The sequence below is a fragment of the Corvus hawaiiensis genome, chromosome Z (genome assembly GCF_020740725.1).
Source record: "Corvus hawaiiensis isolate bCorHaw1 chromosome Z, bCorHaw1.pri.cur, whole genome shotgun sequence".
NCBI lineage: Eukaryota > Metazoa > Chordata > Aves > Passeriformes > Corvidae > Corvus > Corvus hawaiiensis.
The window spans coordinates 11326333-11346822 of NC_063255.1; the positions used below are offsets into that span (position 1 = coordinate 11326333).

The following is a 20490-nucleotide window of genomic DNA, read 5'->3' on the forward strand; positions in this document are numbered from 1 at the left end:
AGTGGCTTTGGGCGCTGTTCCTTTGGCAGCATAAAATTTTAAATGGATGACAAGTGTGTATTTTTCAGTTTTACATTGCTGCTTTAATTAATCCCTCTAATCTTTTGCAGCACTTAAAAATTTACTTTAATATTTTGTTATTTCTTTATAAAATTGTCAGGCACAAAAATTCTTTTCTAACAGATTTGCTGAGATGATCTTTTTATGCTGTATTGTATGAATCATCAAAGCAGCTTTGACGCTTACCAAATGTTATTTATTGTGCATGAACATAACTATATAGACAGGTTTTAATTAGGGGACCTCTTTCATGTAAAGCTTAAAAGCAGATGGTGTTTGTTTATATTTTGTTTTCAACAGAAATACAAAAAAAGAGCATGTAGTGTTTAGTTGTCGTTTATGTGTCCCTGAAAATTAAAAGCTAGCAAAGTTGAATAAAGTGACAAGTGTTTTATAAGAATTAAACTTCAGTCCTCCTCCTGTTTAAAATTCAGCATGCTCCTGCACTTAGAGCTGGCCGTGGACCAATAATCAAGCTTTTTTTTTCCATCTGGAACTGAAAGGTTGCCTATTACAACAGCAGTAATACTGATAGCATAATCAGCATTTCTTAAGTCTGATTTTGTATCTCTTTCTTTTGAGTTCCCATCATGTGGAGCCCATATATTCATCTGTGCTACCAGAAGGATGAACCATGAGTTTCTGTCAGTGCAGATGAAAAGTTGTGATTTTACAAATTAATTGGCATGCTTTAAATATCTATAAATTACAACAGAATGTGTAATCTGTGGTTTACCATATGTCTTTAAAGTTTTAATATGCAAGTTGCTAGAACTCTTCCCAAATATAATCCAAATCCATTATCATCACGATTTTCTCATTTTACGGGAAGGCTTCTGTACCCATCATACAAGAGTTTGGTCACTAACCCATTTTCATAACTGACTGTACAGTCATAAATATGAAATACACACATGCTTTTGTGTACGTGTACCTAAGTTTGAATAGGTAGGTTCAGCCTTGCCCACTGTTAATATAACTAAAAGACAATACAGTTGTAATTCTTGGTGTTGCTTTTTTCTAGTATTGTAGCAACCTCTTCTTACTTTTAGATGGTCACACTCTTTTTTAAATTTCACAGCTTCTCTGTTGAGGATTTGTATTTAGGAATATTTTCCCAGTTGAACTGAAAGAAAGGAGAAGCATTGCCAACTACACTTACTTCTACTAATATTACATTCTTTATAAGATTATAGAACTGTTGCTGCCTGTTTTGAGCTTCCCATCCCCCCTCCCAAAGACATGTGCTCCGAGTTCCTTTGTTCCAAGCGCGGGCAAAGCCAAATGTAACTCAGACTCTTCAGCAGTGTCTGATTGGCCGCTCACCCCGGGTCCGCCCCCAGTCATCCCCTTGCCCCTTCTCCGAATAAAAAGATGGTCGAGGGGAGGCAAAGGCCCTCTCTCTCAGCTCAGCTACCTTCCTGTAAACATCTCTGGTCGTCTGTCTCATTTGAAGGCTTCTAACTGCAGGGAATTGAGCGAGCAGGGAGCTATATTTCTCCCTCTTTGCTTCTGCTGATGGTATTTGCTCTGCAGCTGATTCAGGTACCGATTTTAGAGCTACTAAAGTGCTAGATCGCCCGTGCTACCTCTCAAGGCTGCTCGAGGCTTTCTAAGGCATTGAAATACAAGCGCTAGCCGGTATAAAGCTGAAAAGATACCTTTACATAGAACTTCTTTCTTAGAGCAACTCTCCAAGTTTGAAGTTTATTTGGCTCCTTTTGAGCATTTATTTATGTGTTTTTGTAACCACATAGCTGTTACAGAAACTGCTTACCATGTGGCTAGTATTAGTGTAGTGTTAGGTCTGTATGTGAAACGACTGCATTCTAATTTAAAGGCAGCAATACTAGTGATACTTCAAATTCCAGTCATCCCTTTTCTGTATTTCTTTAAACCATATCTGTCTGCTTTTGCCTTTACGTACATCTAATGATGAGAGAAAAGTGGAATAGAAAACCATCCAGAATTTGTTTTTTCTTTTACCTTTTAAATTACAATATTGTTTTTCCTGTATGAACTCTTTATTTGTGCCCTTGTTGCCAGGTACCTAGTTTATTCATGCATTTTTGTCCTTTCAGACACAGTTGGTTGGGGGTGAGGCTGCTATTGAACTTAAGCTGAGGGAGGATTGCTCCAATAAAGACAGGAATAGAACAGCTTTTTGCTTTGCTCAAATGATGTATGTAATTTTTTTGTTGCTGTCAGTTTTTATGGAATAGGTCGGCTTTAAAGTGTCCCATCTTTGTTTCTTCCCTCTTTTGCTTATAGGCAATCCGAAGCTTCCAGGTATCCTTACACATCTTTCCAATGAACCCTGAAGTATGGAAAGAAGACCTTTCCTGGGCAAGAAAACTACAGGAACAGCAGAAGGCAACAAAGACTGAGGCAGTGCAAGCACTGTCAAAAGGAAAAGAGCTTGCACAAGAGTCAATCCCAGACTATGACTTTGAAAGTGATGAAATTGTGGCAGTCTGTGCTGCCATTGCAGAGAAGGAGAAAGCTCTTTCAGCTGCTAAAACGATGGTGATCGTGTCTGCTTCAGGCACAGTAGAGACTGTTACTGAGCGAGACAATCGTCCTGCCACTCCCGATGAAACCCTTTTCATCAGGGCCCGGTAGGGCAGCCTCGTGAGTTGTCATCCCCATAGTTTCAAGAACTACTGTTATTTATTGTATTTTGCTTGCTTTGTGTTTGTTCTTTTTTTATTATGTGATAGGATAGCCTGCAAAAGTTAAAGAACTGAAATTATTTTTCTTTCGCTAATTAAAAAAGCAATGACCTGAGTTGTCGTTCCATCTGTATTTTTCAAAAAGAAAGCCAAGAGTTGATTCTGAAAATTATGAATTCTTATGACCAGATGTAATGCTGAAATGCTTAACTGCATTTCAACAGCTGCTTTCATCTTTGTGTATTTCATAATTTTACAAGTTAATGTGTACATTTTCCCAGTAATTAGGAAAGTTTTATTTAAACTATAAAAGTGCTGTAGTTTATCCCCAGCTGGCAACTCAGCCCCACACAGCTGACTCCCTCCTGGTGGAATTGGAGAGAGAACTGGGAAAGTGAGAGAATTTGTGGGCTGAGACAGAGACAGCCTAGGGAAAGCAAAAGCTGCACATGCAAGAAAAACAAGGGATTTGCCCAATTCCCCTGGGAAGGCAGGTGTTCAGCTGTCCCCAGGAAAGCAGGGCTACAACATGTGTGGCTTGGGAAGACACTCTGAATGTCCTCCCTTCTCCTAACTCCTTCTTTCCCCAGTTCTATGTATTGGGCGTGATGGCTGTGGGATGGAATATCCCTGTGGTCAGTTGGGGTCATCTGTTCTGGCTTGTCTCCTCCCAGCCTTGCCTCTTGTGCACCCCCAGCCTTCTCACTGGTGGGGTGGGATGAGGAGCAGGAAAAGGTCTCGACCCTGCGGAAGCACTTCTCAGCAATAATGAAAACAACTGTGTGTTATCAACACTGCTTCCAGCACAAAATCAACACCTAGCCCCCTGCTTGCCTCTCTGAAGAAAATTAACTCTATCCCAGCCAAAACCAGCACAAAAAGAAATAGGAACTTGTAAAAATTATTTCAATCACTATTAATATTATTTTTCTTCCAGTAAAAGTGTGAACTGTTTTGTTATTGACAGTCTTTGCTTTCATTAAGATTACTTGTTCTATGAGAAAGTATCCTATGAAGCAGAGATGGATTATTATTTTGTGTGTGTGTGACAGATCTGATTTGTAGCCAAATCAAGTAGAAACCTTTATCTTGCTTTCATCAGTGAGTGTGTTAAACACTTTTTGATTAGATGAAAGGAAATGCTATACCAAACAAGGCCCTGAATGCTTAGTTACAACTGAATGTTTCACCAGAAGAAAGAACACTTCAGGTTATGACTGAAAGTCGCCTTTCCTTATCGCGAGTGCTGTGCTGCAGAGATCACCAAAACTGGAATGGTGGGAGTAGGAAATAGATATGGCTGAATTGTATTGTATTCAGGGCTTTTCTTTCCTAGTGAGGCTAATCTGATAAAGGAAGTCAGCTTGCTTTTCCTAATTCTTATAACCTGCTATTAAAAGTATGTCCTTAGGGAGCCAGTTTTTCAGGATAGCACTGCTGGAGTCACCCTTTTTATCCTTTTTGGATTTTGGATGCCGTGGTGGGTACTAAGGCATACTGTAGGAGATTTTTTTAATGTTCGTTTTTCTTCAGGGGAACGTGGCAATTGGTTTGTCACACAGGCAGGTCAGAGAAATGAAATCAGGCTGTTTCTCTGATGTGCTCTGTGCTGAGACTGTTCTCCTTTCATTGTCTTGGAGACATGGTAGAGATGATCACATCCTAACTGTACTGGAAGAAATGGTCAGTTGAGGAATTCTTGAAGAATTCAGTTTGAGAACATTTAATTTTTACTTGATTTTGATAACATTTTGTATGATAATAGAGAGTTTTGTAGACAAGTGAAACTTCTGAAATCAGTAATCTTTGCACTTTTCAAATCTGATTTCTAATTTCAAAAGAACTCGCTTTAAAAGAAAATGTTGCTTGAGAAGTATAGTGGTTTTTGCAGTGGAAAGTGCATTGCAGAAAAACTGTCTCAAATCATACTTTCTGTTTATCTGATATCAGAATATCTTTGTTTAAAAGGATACATACAGTTTTTAAAAAAATTAATTACCTTTCTTAAAGACTTAATTGCCTTGTTGTACTAAGGGTTCAATGTTTTTCAAGATTCTCCATGAATGTTTTTTTGTGTGTGTGAATTTTTAGATCTGTGCTTGCATGAACACACATTCACAAAAATCACACCTTTTACTATCTTCTGAATATTCAAAATAATTATAACTACAGTGACCTAAATATATTAAGAAATGTAAAACATCATCATGCTACATTTTTATTTCTTCATTAAAGATTTTAAATGCTGGATAGGCACCTGATTAAGATATGGTTTAATAGTTTAAATTGTTAGAGTTGAAAGATTTCCTAATCTTTTTTCTCCTATCAACTTATTACAATCTAGTTAGCCATAGGAAGAGTTAGCATGAGAGGGGTTTGGAAAGATTTCTTCAGAAAAGAGATCTTCTCTGGCTGGAAAAGGAAATGTGTGAGATGCTCTAGGGTATGTTTTCTTTTTGAAGGAGCTCGGCTGTATCCACCTCGTCTTTTCTTTCTTTGCGCTTTGTACTTGCGTCAGTGTTCTGTCTTTACTCATACAGGAAGGACTGCTGCCCTCCTCTCGGAGGCCCATGTTATCACAGAATCTCTTTCCACTGAAGTGATTCACAAAGTTCCTACTGACTTCAGCACTGCAGGGCCAAACTGCTGGAGGGGTGTACATCTGCACCATCAGGCTGTGCTGGGCTCGAGGGGTGGTGGTTTCCATCCCGTGTACTAATGTGTTTTCCTTCTGATTAGATCAGGTTGTGAATTCCTGGTATTGTCAGAACTGTAGTGTTCTGTAGAGCAGTTAAGTTCTTGTGACACTGTTCTCAAACTGGGGAGAAGTTCCAATACTGATGATTTCAGCATTGTTTTTTGTACAGCATGCCATGTTTTGCATGTAAGGAATTTTCTGGATTGTTTTGAATAAAATACTGACTTCTTTGCTGCTTAGTGATGCTTGTTTATTCTTTGGGTTATAACAAAAATAAGTTATTATTTCCCATTCTGGAATGTTCCTCATTTTCGCTTTTGTCTGTGGTGAACAAGTTAATGTGTTACAGTAAAAAAGAAAAGAAGACATCTCGGGGAAAAATATTTAATAAAATGTGATGCTCAGCTTTTAAACCTTTCAGGGATATCCTCATGAGATGGAACAAAAGGAGATGTTATCCAAAATAGGATATTAGTGAAATACACCTCCCCTTTGACACTAGGAAATAATTTTTATTGTTCTTCATTATCATTAGTGGTAGTGACTGCAGTAGCTTTCATGTATTTGTCTTCCATATGAATCACATATTTAAATGTTGCAATGCCATTCAAGAGGAAAGCTCAAGAACAACAGTGGGTCAGGTGGATTAATTTTCCTTGATTTAAAAGTCTACAGTTAAACATTTAAATATATTTTTTTCCTTTTGAGTCCCTTTATATCCAGTGGAAAGAAATACAGAGCCTCACAGGGCCATTTATATGTCTTGTGCTAGATAGGTATCTTAGAATGAGCTGAATCAGCCTGCCAAGGTGCCTAATTAATTTCCCTTGACTACAAAGGAAGCTCAAGGTGACTGACTTGGCAGTTAACCTCAAATGCTGAAACAGAGCATGTGACTTCCACTCTCATAGATGGAGATAAGTATCTTTAAAAAGCTTAAATGTACTGAGAGAGAAAGAAATCCTTTCTAAAAATACTAGAGGGTAAAAAAAATATGGATCAGATAAGACAACAGTGACTCTTACTTGATAATGCCATAAGATACTGGATTTTAAAAGAAGTCATGGAGAAGGATAAAAAGCAAGTGGAGCAGTTTACTCTTCTTATCCTCAAAGCTGTTTGAAGTTGTCTGAGTATCTGTTGGTTTTAGAGATCAAGATCAGAGAGGTAACATTGGAAACTTGCTTGCCCACACAAGGTAAGTTCCCTCCCAATCCTAAAACCAAGGGAAAGGAGGTAAAATACTAGTGTTGAGGTGCTATCTTAATTAATTTTGAGTTCATAGAATAGCTATAAAACTATAATGACTGTAGTTAGGACTGGGGCACAGGAAAGCAGAAGCATGTGGGCTTGGTTTGTTGGCAGGTTACAGGAACCACGTGTTTATCGTAGTTCACTGTCATGTTAAGGTGGTGTTCTCAGATGTGCTGGAGTCCTTGGGCTGCGGTGTCTCCAGAGGGGATGATTCAGCAGCAGGAGGAACTGGTGGGCATGGATGACTGCTGAATCCTGCCAGAGTGCTGCCTGGCTTTGAGGGCTGATTTCCTAAGAGCCACAAGGCTAGGAGCTGGGAGGGTTGTAAAGGATAAATGATCAAAGGGAAAGATTAGATATGGGGATCAAAGTGCAGGAGATTCAGACTTCAGTGGGTTTCTAGGTCTGTAAAGCTGGCAGGTCTAGAACAAGGCCCGGAGTGCAAAGGCCTAGTGGTATTTGGTAGCTCTAATAGAAATCTGCCTTAAGTGGAACAGGTTTGCCATTGTGTCTAGCAGCAGAAATAAAAACTCAAAAGCTTCTTGACTTAGGATGCTGGCTGTGCCACTTGAAGATAGCAGATTATACTGATCCTGTTTGTGCATTGGCACTGGGCCTGTAGTGCCAGTTTGGGGCAGGCAGCACGGGTGTTCCCGACAGCAGGAATGTGTGAGCCTGATTTAAAACAGCCAAGTCCTCTGACAATACATCCTACACCCTAAACTGTTCATAAGGCTAACTTACCATGGATCAGAGATTCAAACTAATCCACAGATCTTCACAGAAACCACTGTCTGGTGTAGATACTGGTTCTCATCCTGCCTGTGGTGGGTGGATCCTCCAAGCCCTGCCACAGGACAGGGGCTTGAATTGAGTTAGGGCTGGGGCTTGGGGTGTGGTTGTGGGGTTGGAGGACTGGCAGTGTCTCTGGGTGGAAAGGTGATCTGGCGTGTGTGGGCAGGACAGACTGCTGGAAGTGAGGGTGGGGAACTGCCAGTCACAGAACTGGCAGGGTGGGATGGAGTTTGAGAGATGCAAGTTTGGTATGAGAAAATTTTGAATCAGTAAATTTCTATGAACACAGAAAACTAGGGAAGGTGGATGCAGATGTGAAAGGCCATTCTGAGGGAATATGGATCTCTGGGGGTTGGGAATATAGGGGAGATATTAATGTGCGAGAAAGGAAGCCCTTTTGTATATATGGAAACGACTCATAATACCTAGCAAGAAAATAACCTTTTAACCTCCATGTGGCAAATTAGACTCTTCAAACTTGTAGCCTTATTTTAGGAGACTTGTTATGCTCAGGGAGGCCAAGGAATGTAGTTCAGTAATGTGTTTGTGGTCAGCATTGGAGGAAGGTGCTAAACCTGAGCAGGACCGTGGGGCAGGTGAGGGAGATGTGATATTACTGTCATGCTAAAAAAAGGCACACTTGCCCAGTCCTTCAGCCCAACTGCTCCTGAACACTTGTGTGTTTGCAAATAGACAGCAGAAGCACTCTTATTTTGCCTTTGTGCACTGCCATGGAACTGTGGCAGGCAATTCCAGTATTGCTCAGAAGACTTTGTGGGCTGTTTGGGAATCGTGAGTTCATTAGTGAGGGAGTTCATGTTGATGATATGGTCTGTGAGTCCACTACTGACACGTTGTGAATGCTGGAGGCAGGAAGAACACCTCTGGCTTATCATATGTGTTTGCTAAGGGAAGCTACTTAAGATGGTCTATTCTTGCTTAAAGCTCTTTCAGACCACATGTATTTCTCATCAGTAATGATGGTAAAGAGTAATAAAAGCATATTAATTAAATAATTTTAAAAATAGTAAGCAATTATTTAAATACACACTGTATATAATTAATTCTGTAATTGCATACAGTACCAGTAATATTGGTGTGCTGCTCTGGGCCAGCTGCAGAGGTTTGGTCCCATATTGGTACATGTGGTGTTACCTGCTGGTGGCAGTCCTACCTTCCTGCTCTGCCAGGTGCTATTTCCTGTTTTGGGAAGTATGGTGAGTCTGTTCTATTTGTTGGTCACTGGTAAGCAACAGGCCATAGTTAGGTGGTTTAATTGCAAGGAATTCAGGCAGATCTTTATCTGTAGCTGCAGTGGGAGCTTGAGTAATACTGTTCTCCAGCTTAACTGGTGAAAAGTGGCTGCTGCTGCAAATATTTGTGTAGAGATTTAACTTCACTTTCTGTATGTATCAAGGCAAATAAGCTCTACTGCTCCCCTGTTAAAGGAATATATAAAGAATTTTTGTGGCTCTGTGTCAGTGCTCTTGGGGACAGTTTTGAAGACAGCTGCTTCTTGCTGATGGTGATCATGCTGTGGTGTTTCAGAAACTTACAGGACAAAGTATGTTTTGGCAGTAGCTGAGTGCAAAGCATTCCAAGATGGGAGGCTTGTTAAGGCGAGGAGTTGGCACTGAATGGCAGACTCATGTAGACATCTGAGATCAAGCAGAATATTTCCATTTAATTGTGATCCCCAAAATTACTTTGGTCGGTACAACTGCTTAAACATATCAACATAAGGCTCAAGATTTTCATTACAATGTAGCATTCATATGAAAACACTTTAAGCAGCATAACATGCTTAATATTTGACAAAACATCCCCCAAATATCTCTACAGAATTATTTTGATACACAGTATTTCTGGAACAAGATCTAACCCTTACAACACAAAACACAAAAACTCCTTTTTGTCAGTGGTTAACAGCTGGTTTTGGTGATGTGTTTGTCATTAGAACTCTAGCAACAAATGCTTTTCAAGGTGTTCAAGACTGAGATATAGTTCTATATAATCTATACTTTAAATGAAGATTCTGCTTCCATGGTTTCATACATTTATTTGATGGAGTATCAGATTACACAGTCATAAAATTCTATTTACTATTTAAAGTAAAATGATAAATGTTATGAAAAAATAACTTTATTACATTGGTGATGCTTTAACTAAAGTGAATATTAAGACTATTAACCAGGAGTTGAAAGTTTTAGGCCCTGATATTGAAAGCACTTCTATATGTCCTTAACTTTACACGTAAGGAGTCTCCCTGGCAGCAGAGGGACCACTCTGATGGGCAATGTTAAGTGTGTGCCTATGGTGTGCGGGCTGTGGGCCAAAGTACTCGGAGAGGCGCGCATGTGTTACACAGAAAAACATTCTCAGAACATAAATAAAATCTGATTTTTTAGTATATACATATACTGAAAACTAATATTCTTAACTGAAAGGATGTGTTTTCTTTTTCTCTCTTAAAAAGGCATATATTCCCATTTCACTCAGAAAGTGCTTATGTATTCTCAGCTCAAGAATTACCTCATCAGCTGTGAATCTAGCATGGACAACAAATCTAAGCCAAGAATGCCTTATCAGCAGGAAATACTGAGGGAAGAGAAGGCCGGCAATCATTTCTATATACCTTGTATTAATAACAAACCTTCTCATAGAGAAGAATACACTTTTAAATATTTTCAATCCTGATATATATACAATGATAAAAATTCACATTTTCATGCTTTAGTGAGACACTTTAAAATCCTACTGCAGGCAGCTCTCAGAGTAGCTGTGTCCAGTTCCTAGCAGCTGCCTCATACTCACCTTTAATACCAGAAGCTTAAACTCTTGATAGCTGAGCAGCCACAGGGAGGGAGCAAAAACAATTCTACCAGACTGGGAAAGGGAAAGAAAAAAAGAAGAAAGCAAGTGATGGGGTCTTTCTATTTCCAGAGATGCAGTAGCTCTCCTGTGTCCCGCAACAAGACAAGGCAGTTCATCTTTCCAGTCCCATCAGACCTGCTCTGTACCATTTCTGATGGCAGGGCCCAAGTGCAATGTCTGTTCCACACAGTCCTCAGTAGTCTAAAGGAAACGTACCCATCACAGCGAGAGAAAAATAGCCCTTTGAAGCACAGCTGAACCCCTCTTCCCATTAATAGGCAGAACACCTATCTATTGCACCAGTTTTTCCAATGTACCAGGAAGTATCCCCAGGGTTGATGCCTTTCATGGCTATCTATATGCACTTTTCTGACAAATTCAATGTCTCTGTGGGGAAGGTGACCTGGAGAGGGCCACTCTTAGATGCAGAGCTGGCCCTGCCACCAGAGCTGATCTCGTTCACCAGGAAGGCGCTCTCGGAGTCCTGTCCCTGTGAGGAGTCCGAGGTGTCGGAGCTCCGCAGTGTCCGTACTGACGTGGTGTCGGACTGCGCCGGGCTGGCGCTGGGGCCTGGGAGCAGCACGCGGCCCCCGACACTGCTCTCGCTCAGCTCTGGAGGGTACAGCAGCGTTTGGGAGGTGCTGCTGATCTCCCTCAGCTCGCGGGAGATGAAGGAGGGTGACTGACTGGACATGGCAGAGGAGGTCCTGCGCCCATCCACGCAGTTGAAGCTGCCCCCCGAGTGCTGCCTCCGAGCCCCTCCAATGCGGCAGAAGAGGCATTTGATCTTCTCGATGGCTTTGCTGAGCACAGTCTTGCGGAGGAGGATGTAGATCCACGGGTCCAAGATGGGGTTCACCGAGGCAATGCGGATGGCTTGCAGGTCAGGGTTTTGCCTGACATCTTGCACCGACTCCGGCTGGTACAGCTGGTTCACGAAGACACGGACCTACCCAAGGAGATGGAGGAAAAGAAAGACACAATTACAAAATTGCATCAGGAGAGAAAAGCTTGCACTTTAAACCAGAGATCTAGATTTGCGGATGTAAGCTACAAGAGAAGAGGAGGCTGGCAAAGTTAGGCATCTCAGATTGGCAGCCATCAATTCATTTTTGGAAACAGAAAAAATATCAGATGAAAATTGTAACACCTTTGTTACATGTAGAAAATGACTGGCTTTTTTCTCTTTCTTTTACCTCATTATTAATCCCTGAACCTCCAAGTTTTGGGTGGTGTCTTTGAAAATTCCCAAGAACAAAGATATAGACCTGTATCCTTCTTCCTTGGTATACCTCAAGTCTCATGCAACCTGCAAAGAGGTAACTGACTGGGGAGACCTGATCAGTTCCTCTAGCAAAGGTCTAATAATCACTTAGAAATGAAATGAAACACACATGATGATCCAAGTACATGAGACTCTGTAAGCAAGTCCAGAGTTGTCGATTCCCAAGTTTAGAAATGTATTTTCCTGGCACCTATCCTTACTGGAACTGTTTATATAACCGCAAATGTTTGCTTGCTGCAGCATGGTTTAGAAAAACAAAAGGGTAAAAAAAAGAAAAAAGGGTAAAAAACCCCAAAAAGACAGGTTGCCCAGCTAGGAGATTTTTAACAGGCCAAGATAATGAGATTATTTCAGCACTGGACTAGAGTACTCTGTTCTCCTATATGAGCCAGCAATTCGGTTTTACTTACAAAAATACTAATGAAGTGGTCAAGAGTTTAACATGTCAAAGGTGATGTGTGAAGTGACTATTTAATTAGTGATTCTAGTTTATCCTGCATAAATTTTAAAACTGAAAGGCCCTGTCTTCTTCATAGAAATGTATTCAGCTTATTCTTTTATTTTTCAGCTGGTCTCTGTCCTTGTTTAGAAGCCAGTTTTGTAAATGCTACTGTGAGTGAGGCACAGTCCAATTCTTGGATATCATCTTTCCAGTGCCACAATGGCATCACAGGAGTTTGTTGTGTTGATTAGTCTCAAATAGCTCTTCTGCATTTTTGCAAGACCTAAGCAGTGTCCAGTTAGAGAAAGGCTTAGGAAAGCCACTGAAAAGTGGATCATGGAAGATTCTATTTTCTTCAGATTCCTTAAGCTAAGTCAAAATAGATCCCTTAATTATATTTTTATCTAATACAGCAAAAATCTAGTAGCAAAATTAAGACGTTTTTAGAATCTCATCCTTAGCTCCTGAAATGAATCAAGGCCTGCATAGCTGTGAGGTTACAGACATGGAGGCAAGCAAGCATTTAAATATATGAGCCAAATTAGGACAGCCCTCATAAGTACTATTTTTAGAAGTTCTGCATGTGAAGCCTTCCAAGTCTGGTGAAAAATTTAACAACTCTTGATAAATTTTCTTGCAGGAGGGCAGTGTGGTGGCATTCAACCTCATCAGTATTCAGAGATAGAATGTTCTCCAAAGCTATCAATGATATGTTTAGTATAATGCAGAGTCCCTCTGTGGAAGCCCTGTGCCTGCAGTCTCTCTCAAACGGTCTGTCACATTGATGATTGACTGTATTTTCTTTCTCAGTACTTTTCTCTAGGTTTATGGGCAACCTAGTGAACTCAAGATATGGGATAATCTTGAATTTATAAAGCAATATAGTGATGCCAGTTTTATCCACAGTAACTTTCCTAATGATTTGTAATACTGCAGATGTCTTTCTGACCACTAATTTCTTGGCCTTATTTATCTGTTAGGCCAAACATGCCATTCAGGTGCTTCAAAGAGTATTCCTATGCATGATGAACTTATTTCTATGGCTTTTTAAAAAAAATTTTGTTAAGAATCTTTCCTTTATCTTTAATATTTTGCTTTATTTTAAGCTACTTTAGACATAAATTAATCATTATTAATTTCATTTATAAATAATTTCATTATAAGTTTATTTATAAGATTTTAATTTTACTATTTTATTTATAATTTTGATTTTTTGTTCTGTAAGCAACTTTCCCTATTTATGCTATGTAAATAAAGGACTCCTAAAAAAAATGATTGATAAATAAACTGCTGCTCCTGGGCACGGCGCTAGATGGCGTGGCTGCCCCGCGGTGGGTGTGGATCTATGTGTAATATGTGTGTGTGTATAATGTGTATATATGTTTAAGGTGTACATATGTATGTGGGTACGTGTATAACGTGTATATATGTACCACATGTATGTGTATATGGCAATATGTACGTGTGTAAGTGTATAATGTGTATATATGTTTAAGGTGTATGTGTACATATGTATAATAGATATGTGTACATTTGTGTAATGTGTAGACATGTATAATGTGTACGTGTATATATGTACCATATGTATGTGTATATGTGCAATATGTATGTGGGTATATGTATGATGTGTGTAACAAAGCCACCCAGACCACACAAGGCACACTTTGAAGACAGCTGAAGAAATGCACAGCTCAACTAGGAGACCTGGCTTGCCTTTTTTTTTTTTTTTTTTTTAAACTCAGAGCTATAGTTACACGTCAGTGATTTAATAGTCGGATTGTTCTTTTGATAAGCAGCACGTGAAATTGAGGTACCTCTTCCACCTCCTTCTGCTACCTGCCAGACTTTACAGAAAGGTGAAAATGTCTCCAAGTGTTCACTCTGTGGCTGAAAAGAATAGCTGAAAAGGACTATCGCTAATGGTACAGCACAGCCTGTTTTATGCTATCTCTGCGTGCTTTATTTCCTTTTGACAGCTATGCAGCATGTAGAAGTTAACGATTCACAGAGTGGACCTAGTCAGTGAAAACTGTACAAAACTGTTTCTACTTCCCAGAAGAGTCCCATAGAAAAGCTCCCCAGATTGTCAGAATTTATCAATTCAGACTGATTGCTGGCTTACATTAATCACAATAGGGTAAAAATTTATCCATGTAAGAATCTAAGTTCTAGCCTTCTTTACTTACTGGTGAAACAAAGTTTAGTAACATATCACTTAAAATAACGGCAAGAGATGTACCCTGTTTCGGCTACGAGTCCTCTGCTGCAGGAGGTAACACGATAAAAAGATATTGCCTGTCATCTTCTAAGCAAGTGCCAAGTGGAAGCCACTACTAAATTAGTTATCTAATCCGATGCTTGGATTTGTGCAATTTGAAATCCTAATTAAAGAAGGAAACAAACTAGAACAATTTGGATCTCTAAAAAATAGAGTTTGTATGTTAGATCCGCAGTTGTAGAATCCAGACAATATATCTTAAAAATACCAGCAGTTTATTTGCAATTAAGAAGTACACAGCTCTAAGGTACGTCAAGTTTATGCTCAAGACAGGCACTTGTAGGATCAGAGTTCTTGTGCTGTTTGCGCTTTCCTTTTTACAAACTACAGATGCAAGTCATGATTTCTAATCCTGTGAAGCATTATAAACTGACTTTTACAGTTACAGTCACACTTATAATTGTTTCCACAGCTTCCACCTGCCCTCAAAATCTCCCCACATGCTGATATGATAAATTTAAAAAACATATGGTAGTAATCAGGACAAGTTTTTCAGCTCCACAAGCCAAAAACCTTTGCCCTTCAAGGTCTTACTGTCTCCTTGGTGACTACTCCACTGCCAGAAAGTCATGTCTGACACCTTGCAGTTGGCTGTGGACAGTCTCTGATATTAAAAAGTTGAAACCAGCCAAGCCAATAGAAAATCCAATTTTAGATCAATTAAACATCAAGTTAGAAACTCCTGATCATTTCATGCAATCAACAAGATGTATGCCCTGAAACATTACCATAATTTAACAACAATGTTCAGTGGTCACAATGAAGAAAAGATCACACAGTTAAAATTTGTAAGAGTATCTGACAGACTGCTGGAGTGAATTACAGACTTTGAGTAATGTGTGCCTATTTACTCTTGAAACAGCTTGGTGATTTTAGACAGGCCAGATAAAAATTTCTATTCTCGTCTTGACAAAATCCCTCCCCACATAATTTATTCCCTACATTTTACACTATGCAATTCTAATTTCTAAAAAAACCCAAATATTTTAAGAGATGACATAACCCACATAGAGTAGAGATAAAAGTCAGCACGTAAGTTATGTATTTTTCTTACTTAAGTTTTTAAACAATTGTCAGATTCATGTCTTTCACACTGTTTTCTGCACCTTGAGAACACACCGGTGTATATAAAAAGTTTCCTTTCACAGTTTTAATCTTTTCTTTCCTTGATATTTTTGACCAGCCTTCAGTTCTGTCAAGTTCATTCGGATTTTGCAACCAAACATAATTTTGTTACACCACTTGCTACTTTAAAATTTTGCTGATTTTATGAAAAACCACTAAAACTCTAAACAACCCTTTTTGTAAATCATGTGCTGAAGCATCTCATTATTAAAAACTGCTGTTATCTGTGACTCAGTTATTTCAGAGCTGTTTAATATTTCAAGTCTTGAAATTTTTTCTGTCAAATTTTAAGTGGATCCTGTTGAACTGACCCCATCTGATATCTTATTATCTTGTGGAAGTGTTTGTTCTAAAATGTTAGAGGTTTGTGTCTCTTCCAGAAGTTGCTTTTCTTTAAGTGATGGTTTATTGATCTGAAATCATCAGTGGGAAGTCAGCTCATCAAGAGAAAACTTCAGTCACAAAGCAGCCCCTGAGCCTGCTTCATGTGTCTGAATCATGCTGGCACCACCACCTCACCACTTTTATGGTTCTGGGGATGACTGCTAGGCTGACCTGTTACAGGTGAGCGCCTCACTCTGTGAGGACTCCCTAAAACTCCTCCGAGTCATGAAAATTTAAGTCTATGTATTAGTAATCTACCTACTTCTGCTAGTGGCTCTTTCTAGGGATTTATAGCATAAAGGTGTCACTTCTCTGAGTTTCCCCCATTCTTAATCTCAGTGTTGATGCATCCGGAGGGCTTAACACAGCAGCATACATGGCAGTTCATCATGGTACAAAGCAGCAAATGTGGCTGTGGCTTACTCCCACAGAGGGAGGCAGAAGACTTTAAAAAGCTACTTAACAATGAAGAAATTTAACCACACTGCACACTGTGACGATGTATATATAAGTGGTTATTTGGGTTTGTTTTTTTAGAAAAAGGTTCCTTTTATTTTTAGTCATCCATCTAAATGGACTGAGAGTCTCTTACATCATTTTAGATAGAGAAAATATGTACTGCTTTAGCAGGTAAAAGCTAACTTATGTGAACATTCCCAAGGTAACACTCTGCCTTTGTATGAAGTGAAATCAAGGTCTGGGAGAGCTGTACAACTTTAGCACCTGCACCTTCGCATATTTCTGCTATATGCAAGTTTTTCACTAGCTACTGTTTAAATAATAAACCTTTTGCCCCACCCAGGTTCATTAATTTTAACTCTCAACAATCCAGTTCCCTTTCTGGTAAACCCTCCCTCTTGGTTCCCCTCCCCCCTTTTTTTTTTTAAATATTAGGTAAAAGACTGCCTAGGTTCAAATGGATATAAACTATTTCATTTTGCTTTCACACTCAGACTTCTCAGCATTCCTCTAGCTGCTTTGCTGCAGGATAAAGCTTGGCTTGTTTTCTGAAATTGCTTAAGTCCATCACATCATGACACTGTATTTAATTTAGAGAACCTGTTCTCTACATTTACCAGCATCTCTTTTGAAAAGGCAATATTGTTCTTTTGTGAAGTAGCTGTTTTGATACTAGATTAATCAAATCGAGTACTGTCACCCCTCAGTACTTGTCAGGGTTTTGGCCACCTGGTGCATCCCAGTGCAACAAGTCAGCTTACCCCTGCCGTTTCTGGAGCTGGACTGCAGGGCAGGCTGGCACAGTTCTTCTGTCTAAGGCATGTGCTCCTCCCGGGGACACCCTGTGCGCAGCTTAGACAGCACCTCTCGACCTCCTTCGGATGTCAGGCAATGAATACACGGCACCGTGGTTGGTCGTGCCTCGGCACCACACAAAGTGACAACACCGAAAGACAGGAGATGGCCTCTGGTAACGGCAGGGACCCTGGTGCTGCAGCACAGCCACACTTCACTAGCTCCCGTTTATGTCAGTAATGTGGCGGCCCTGGCCCAACCCTTGTGATTACAGCTCCTCTGAGTGGGGGGGGACAGACTCACCGACAGCTGAGTCCTGTTCACATGCACTTCTCTAAACTTCCTTACAGGGATATACACCTGCCTCTCCACCTGGCCAGATCTATTTGACATACATTGCACTCCCTCTCTATGACAGAGGGATCATTCTACTGACGAGAAACCTCCTTAAAAAAGTCCTTCTAAAAGCACCTTCTGTCTCACAGCCACTGCTTGAGTCCCTACACTGTGTTTTGGAAGATGGCAAATAAGGCAAGCCAACTATTTGTTTAATGTCTCTGAGCCAGAGTAGAACAGGATTTTGACAAGCTTTATTATGGCAGTTGGCAAGCAAGAACTAAGCCTCTAGCTGGTGGATCTGGGGTTTTTTTGTCTTTCCTGAGGATAAGGTGGAGAACAGAAAAAAGTGGATCCTGTGTGTTCAGTTCAATGACACTAATTGTATCAGCCATTTCAGAAAATGAGCAAATGGTTAGTTGTAATGTTGTTTGACGTTTCAGCATGATCTCAAGGTTTATGTGGGCCAGATTCTTCTAAGGCTCATTTCACTGAGCAACATACTGACAGGTGGTTCCACTGAGTTCACTCCTCCCACTGTGTGGGGATCTTCTGGAAGGATGCCTGTGTGGGATCTACCCCAGAGATAGTGCATGAATACCTGAAGAGTGGAAACTTAGCTCAGGTTTTGGTTGTGAAGAACTCTGTATGTTGCTAGTGCCACGTGAACACAACCCTGTCCTCCTTTTGCACATCAGGGACTGTTGCACCCTTCAGCAACAGCATGCACATTTTTAAAACACACTAAACAGCCAGAAATGCAGGCCAGATCCAAACTTCACTTATCACAAATTAATTTTACAGGTGAACTTTAAAGTGCATTTAGCTCTCAGTAGGACTTTGCTACGTGGATTCCAGTTGAACAATTACTGAGAATTTTTGGTGCTCTATTTTAACTAAGCAAAGAAGTCTAGGTCTTGGGATAAGCAGGTTTCTTTTTGTGAAAATGTAAATCTACTAACTTTCTCTTACCATGCATGTATGCTAACAGCCTTTGAATTATTTCAATAGTTTGTGACACCAACTATAGGTGCCACAAATAAGTACCTATTCCAACAGGAATCTGTTTGACAAACACAGACTAGGAGGAGAAAAGACTCTGCAGTAAGGGTGATGGAACAGAAGAAAGGTTGCATGATGTTACTCACCACCAGAGGAATGGAGCAGATGACCACGACCAGGGAAGTGGCAATGAGCAGAATAACCATCTGGATTTCTGCTCCAGCCATGCGACGGAAACTCCGGCGTCTGCGAAAGTCAGATAAACGGCTGGAGGTGGTGTCTGTCCCCAAGGACGTGCGTCGCATGAACTGTCGGTGCATGCGAATGAGGGCCACGCACACCAGGATGTTGCAGATCACGGTCACCAGGATCAGGAAGGAGCTGAAGCCCGCGTACATATAGGAATATGCTGCATGGGTGGACACGTTTGTTCGCCAGTCTATGAAACACCAAGTGTAAGGGTACTGCAAAGTAGATTTGCCGAGCCCCATGCTGGGGAGGGCGCAGAACAGCACGTTGGAAGCGTAGATGGCAAAGAGCGTGAGCCCTGCCAGCTTCTTGTCTACGTAATGGTTGTAGAAATAGGCATGGTTGATGGCCAGGTACCTCTCTATAGACATGGCACAGATAATGCTGAGGCCAGACAGCCCAAAGAAGAGGAGGATGAAGGAGCTGTACTCACACAGTGCAGCTCCTCCTGGCCATTGGTTCTGCAGATAAGTGGCAATTGTGACTGGACTCACCAGGCAGGTCCCCAAGAGATCTGTGACTGCCAGTCCACAGACCAGCGTGTAGAAAGTGGTCTCCTTCTGCTCCTTCCTGGACTTGCAGAGCACCACGATGGCTATGAGGTTGCCCACCACGCCGAAGATGAACATGACAGTGGGGATGGTGGGGGGCTTCCCGCCTTCGGCCCCGCTGGCAGTCCCGTTGGCGGAGCCGTTCGCAGGTGGCATGATGGTGGGGTCGAATGACATGATAACCACGCTGCAGCCGGCGAGTTGGGAGACGGCAAGATCGGGTCCGAAAAGGAAAAGCTCAGTGAGGGGAGACGGTTGTACAGTGCGAAAGTAAAAATTCAAATGGGCGAGAAGTTATTAAAAAAAAAAAAAAAAACAACAACAAAAATGTGGTGTATTTCAATTAAAGAAAGAAAGAAAAAAAGTCCTAAAATGGAGCCGAACCGGGGTGCCGTCTGTCAGCCACCGACCGCAGCCAGGGGAGCCGGGGCTGCCTCTTCCTGCCGCAGCGCTCCGCGCCCAGCCCGGAGGGGGATCGGGGCGGCCCGAGCCGAGCGGAGCCGCCTCACCGCCTCTCGCACCGACGCCGCGGAGGGCTCAGCGCGGCGCTGGGGCGGCGGCTCCAGGTGCCCCCGGGGGCGGCGTGAGAAGGTGCCGGAGCGCGGTGGCCGCGGCTCATCCCCCGCCGCCGGCTGGCGGTGCGGAGCTGCGCAGAGCAGTGCGGGCCGTGCGGGGTGCGGGCGCCGTCTCAGTCCCCGCGGCGCTCCCGCCGACTTTCGCCGCGGAGGGCGGGGGCGGCCCGGGCCGCTCCGCCGCTGCTCCCCGCCCTCTCGCCCCATTGGCCGCGCCGGGCAGGGCAGGTTGCGCGGGCGGGTGCGGGCGGGGGCCGGGCGGCCGCCGGGGGCGGTGGGGGCACCTGTGCGTGCGGCGCGGCCTCCGCGGCACGGGCCCGGCGAGCGGGAGCGCGGGCTGCTCGCACCGAAGGGGTCCTTGAGCTGGGCTGTCGCTGCCCGGCCCGCCGTGCTCCAGCGTAGGAGCCGGGGAGGGGTCCCGCTCTCCGTGTGCCGGGCCGAGCCCGTGTCACCCCCGCGCCCCGCCGGGCCGCGATCACAGAGAGGGGCGCGGCGGGGTGACGCCGCAGGGGACGGCCCGCAGCCGATGCTCTGGCATCAGGGCAGCATGACCGGAGGGTCCCTCTGCCAAAGGGAAGATCTGTTTCTGGCCTCTGTTAGTGCGGGTACCGAGCACAGGAAGGGTGTGTGTACGTTCAAGGGATGCATTTGTATGTTTG

General features: G+C 42.2%; 2 protein-coding genes across 2 annotated transcripts in view; one reads left to right on the forward strand and one right to left on the reverse strand.

The window, feature by feature from the left end:
- The window catches only part of TTC33 (tetratricopeptide repeat domain 33), a 46690-nt gene extending 41021 nt beyond the window's left edge, over positions 1-5669 (forward strand). Inside the window, exon 5 of the mRNA XM_048292044.1 lies at positions 2332-5669. Within this exon, the coding sequence (XP_048148001.1) occupies positions 2332-2682 (351 nt within the window). The 3' untranslated portion in view covers positions 2683-5669. The remainder of the gene's footprint in view (positions 1-2331) is intronic.
- Positions 5670-9143: 3474 nt separating this feature from the next.
- Positions 9144-19944, reverse strand: PTGER4 (prostaglandin E receptor 4). The gene is made up of 2 exons (XM_048292690.1): positions 18606-19944; positions 9144-11302 (listed from the first exon to the last, which is right to left on the reverse strand). The coding sequence occupies exons 1-2, from the start codon at positions 19434-19436 to the stop codon at positions 10709-10711; spliced, it is 1425 nt and encodes a 474-aa protein (XP_048148647.1). The 5' UTR covers positions 19437-19944; the 3' UTR covers positions 9144-10708.
- Between the last annotated feature and the right edge of the window lie 546 nt (positions 19945-20490).

Bases quoted from the DNA above. Each gene is read 5' to 3' on its own strand.
- PTGER4 (XM_048292690.1), bottom strand. From the start codon at position 19,436: ATGTCATTCGACCCCACCATCATGCCACCTGCGAACGGCTCCGCCAAC. The intron at 11,303-18,605 runs GTGAGTAACATC...CTCCTTGGGTAG, and splicing joins TCTGCTCCATTCCTCTGGTG to GTCCGTGTCTTCGTGAACCA.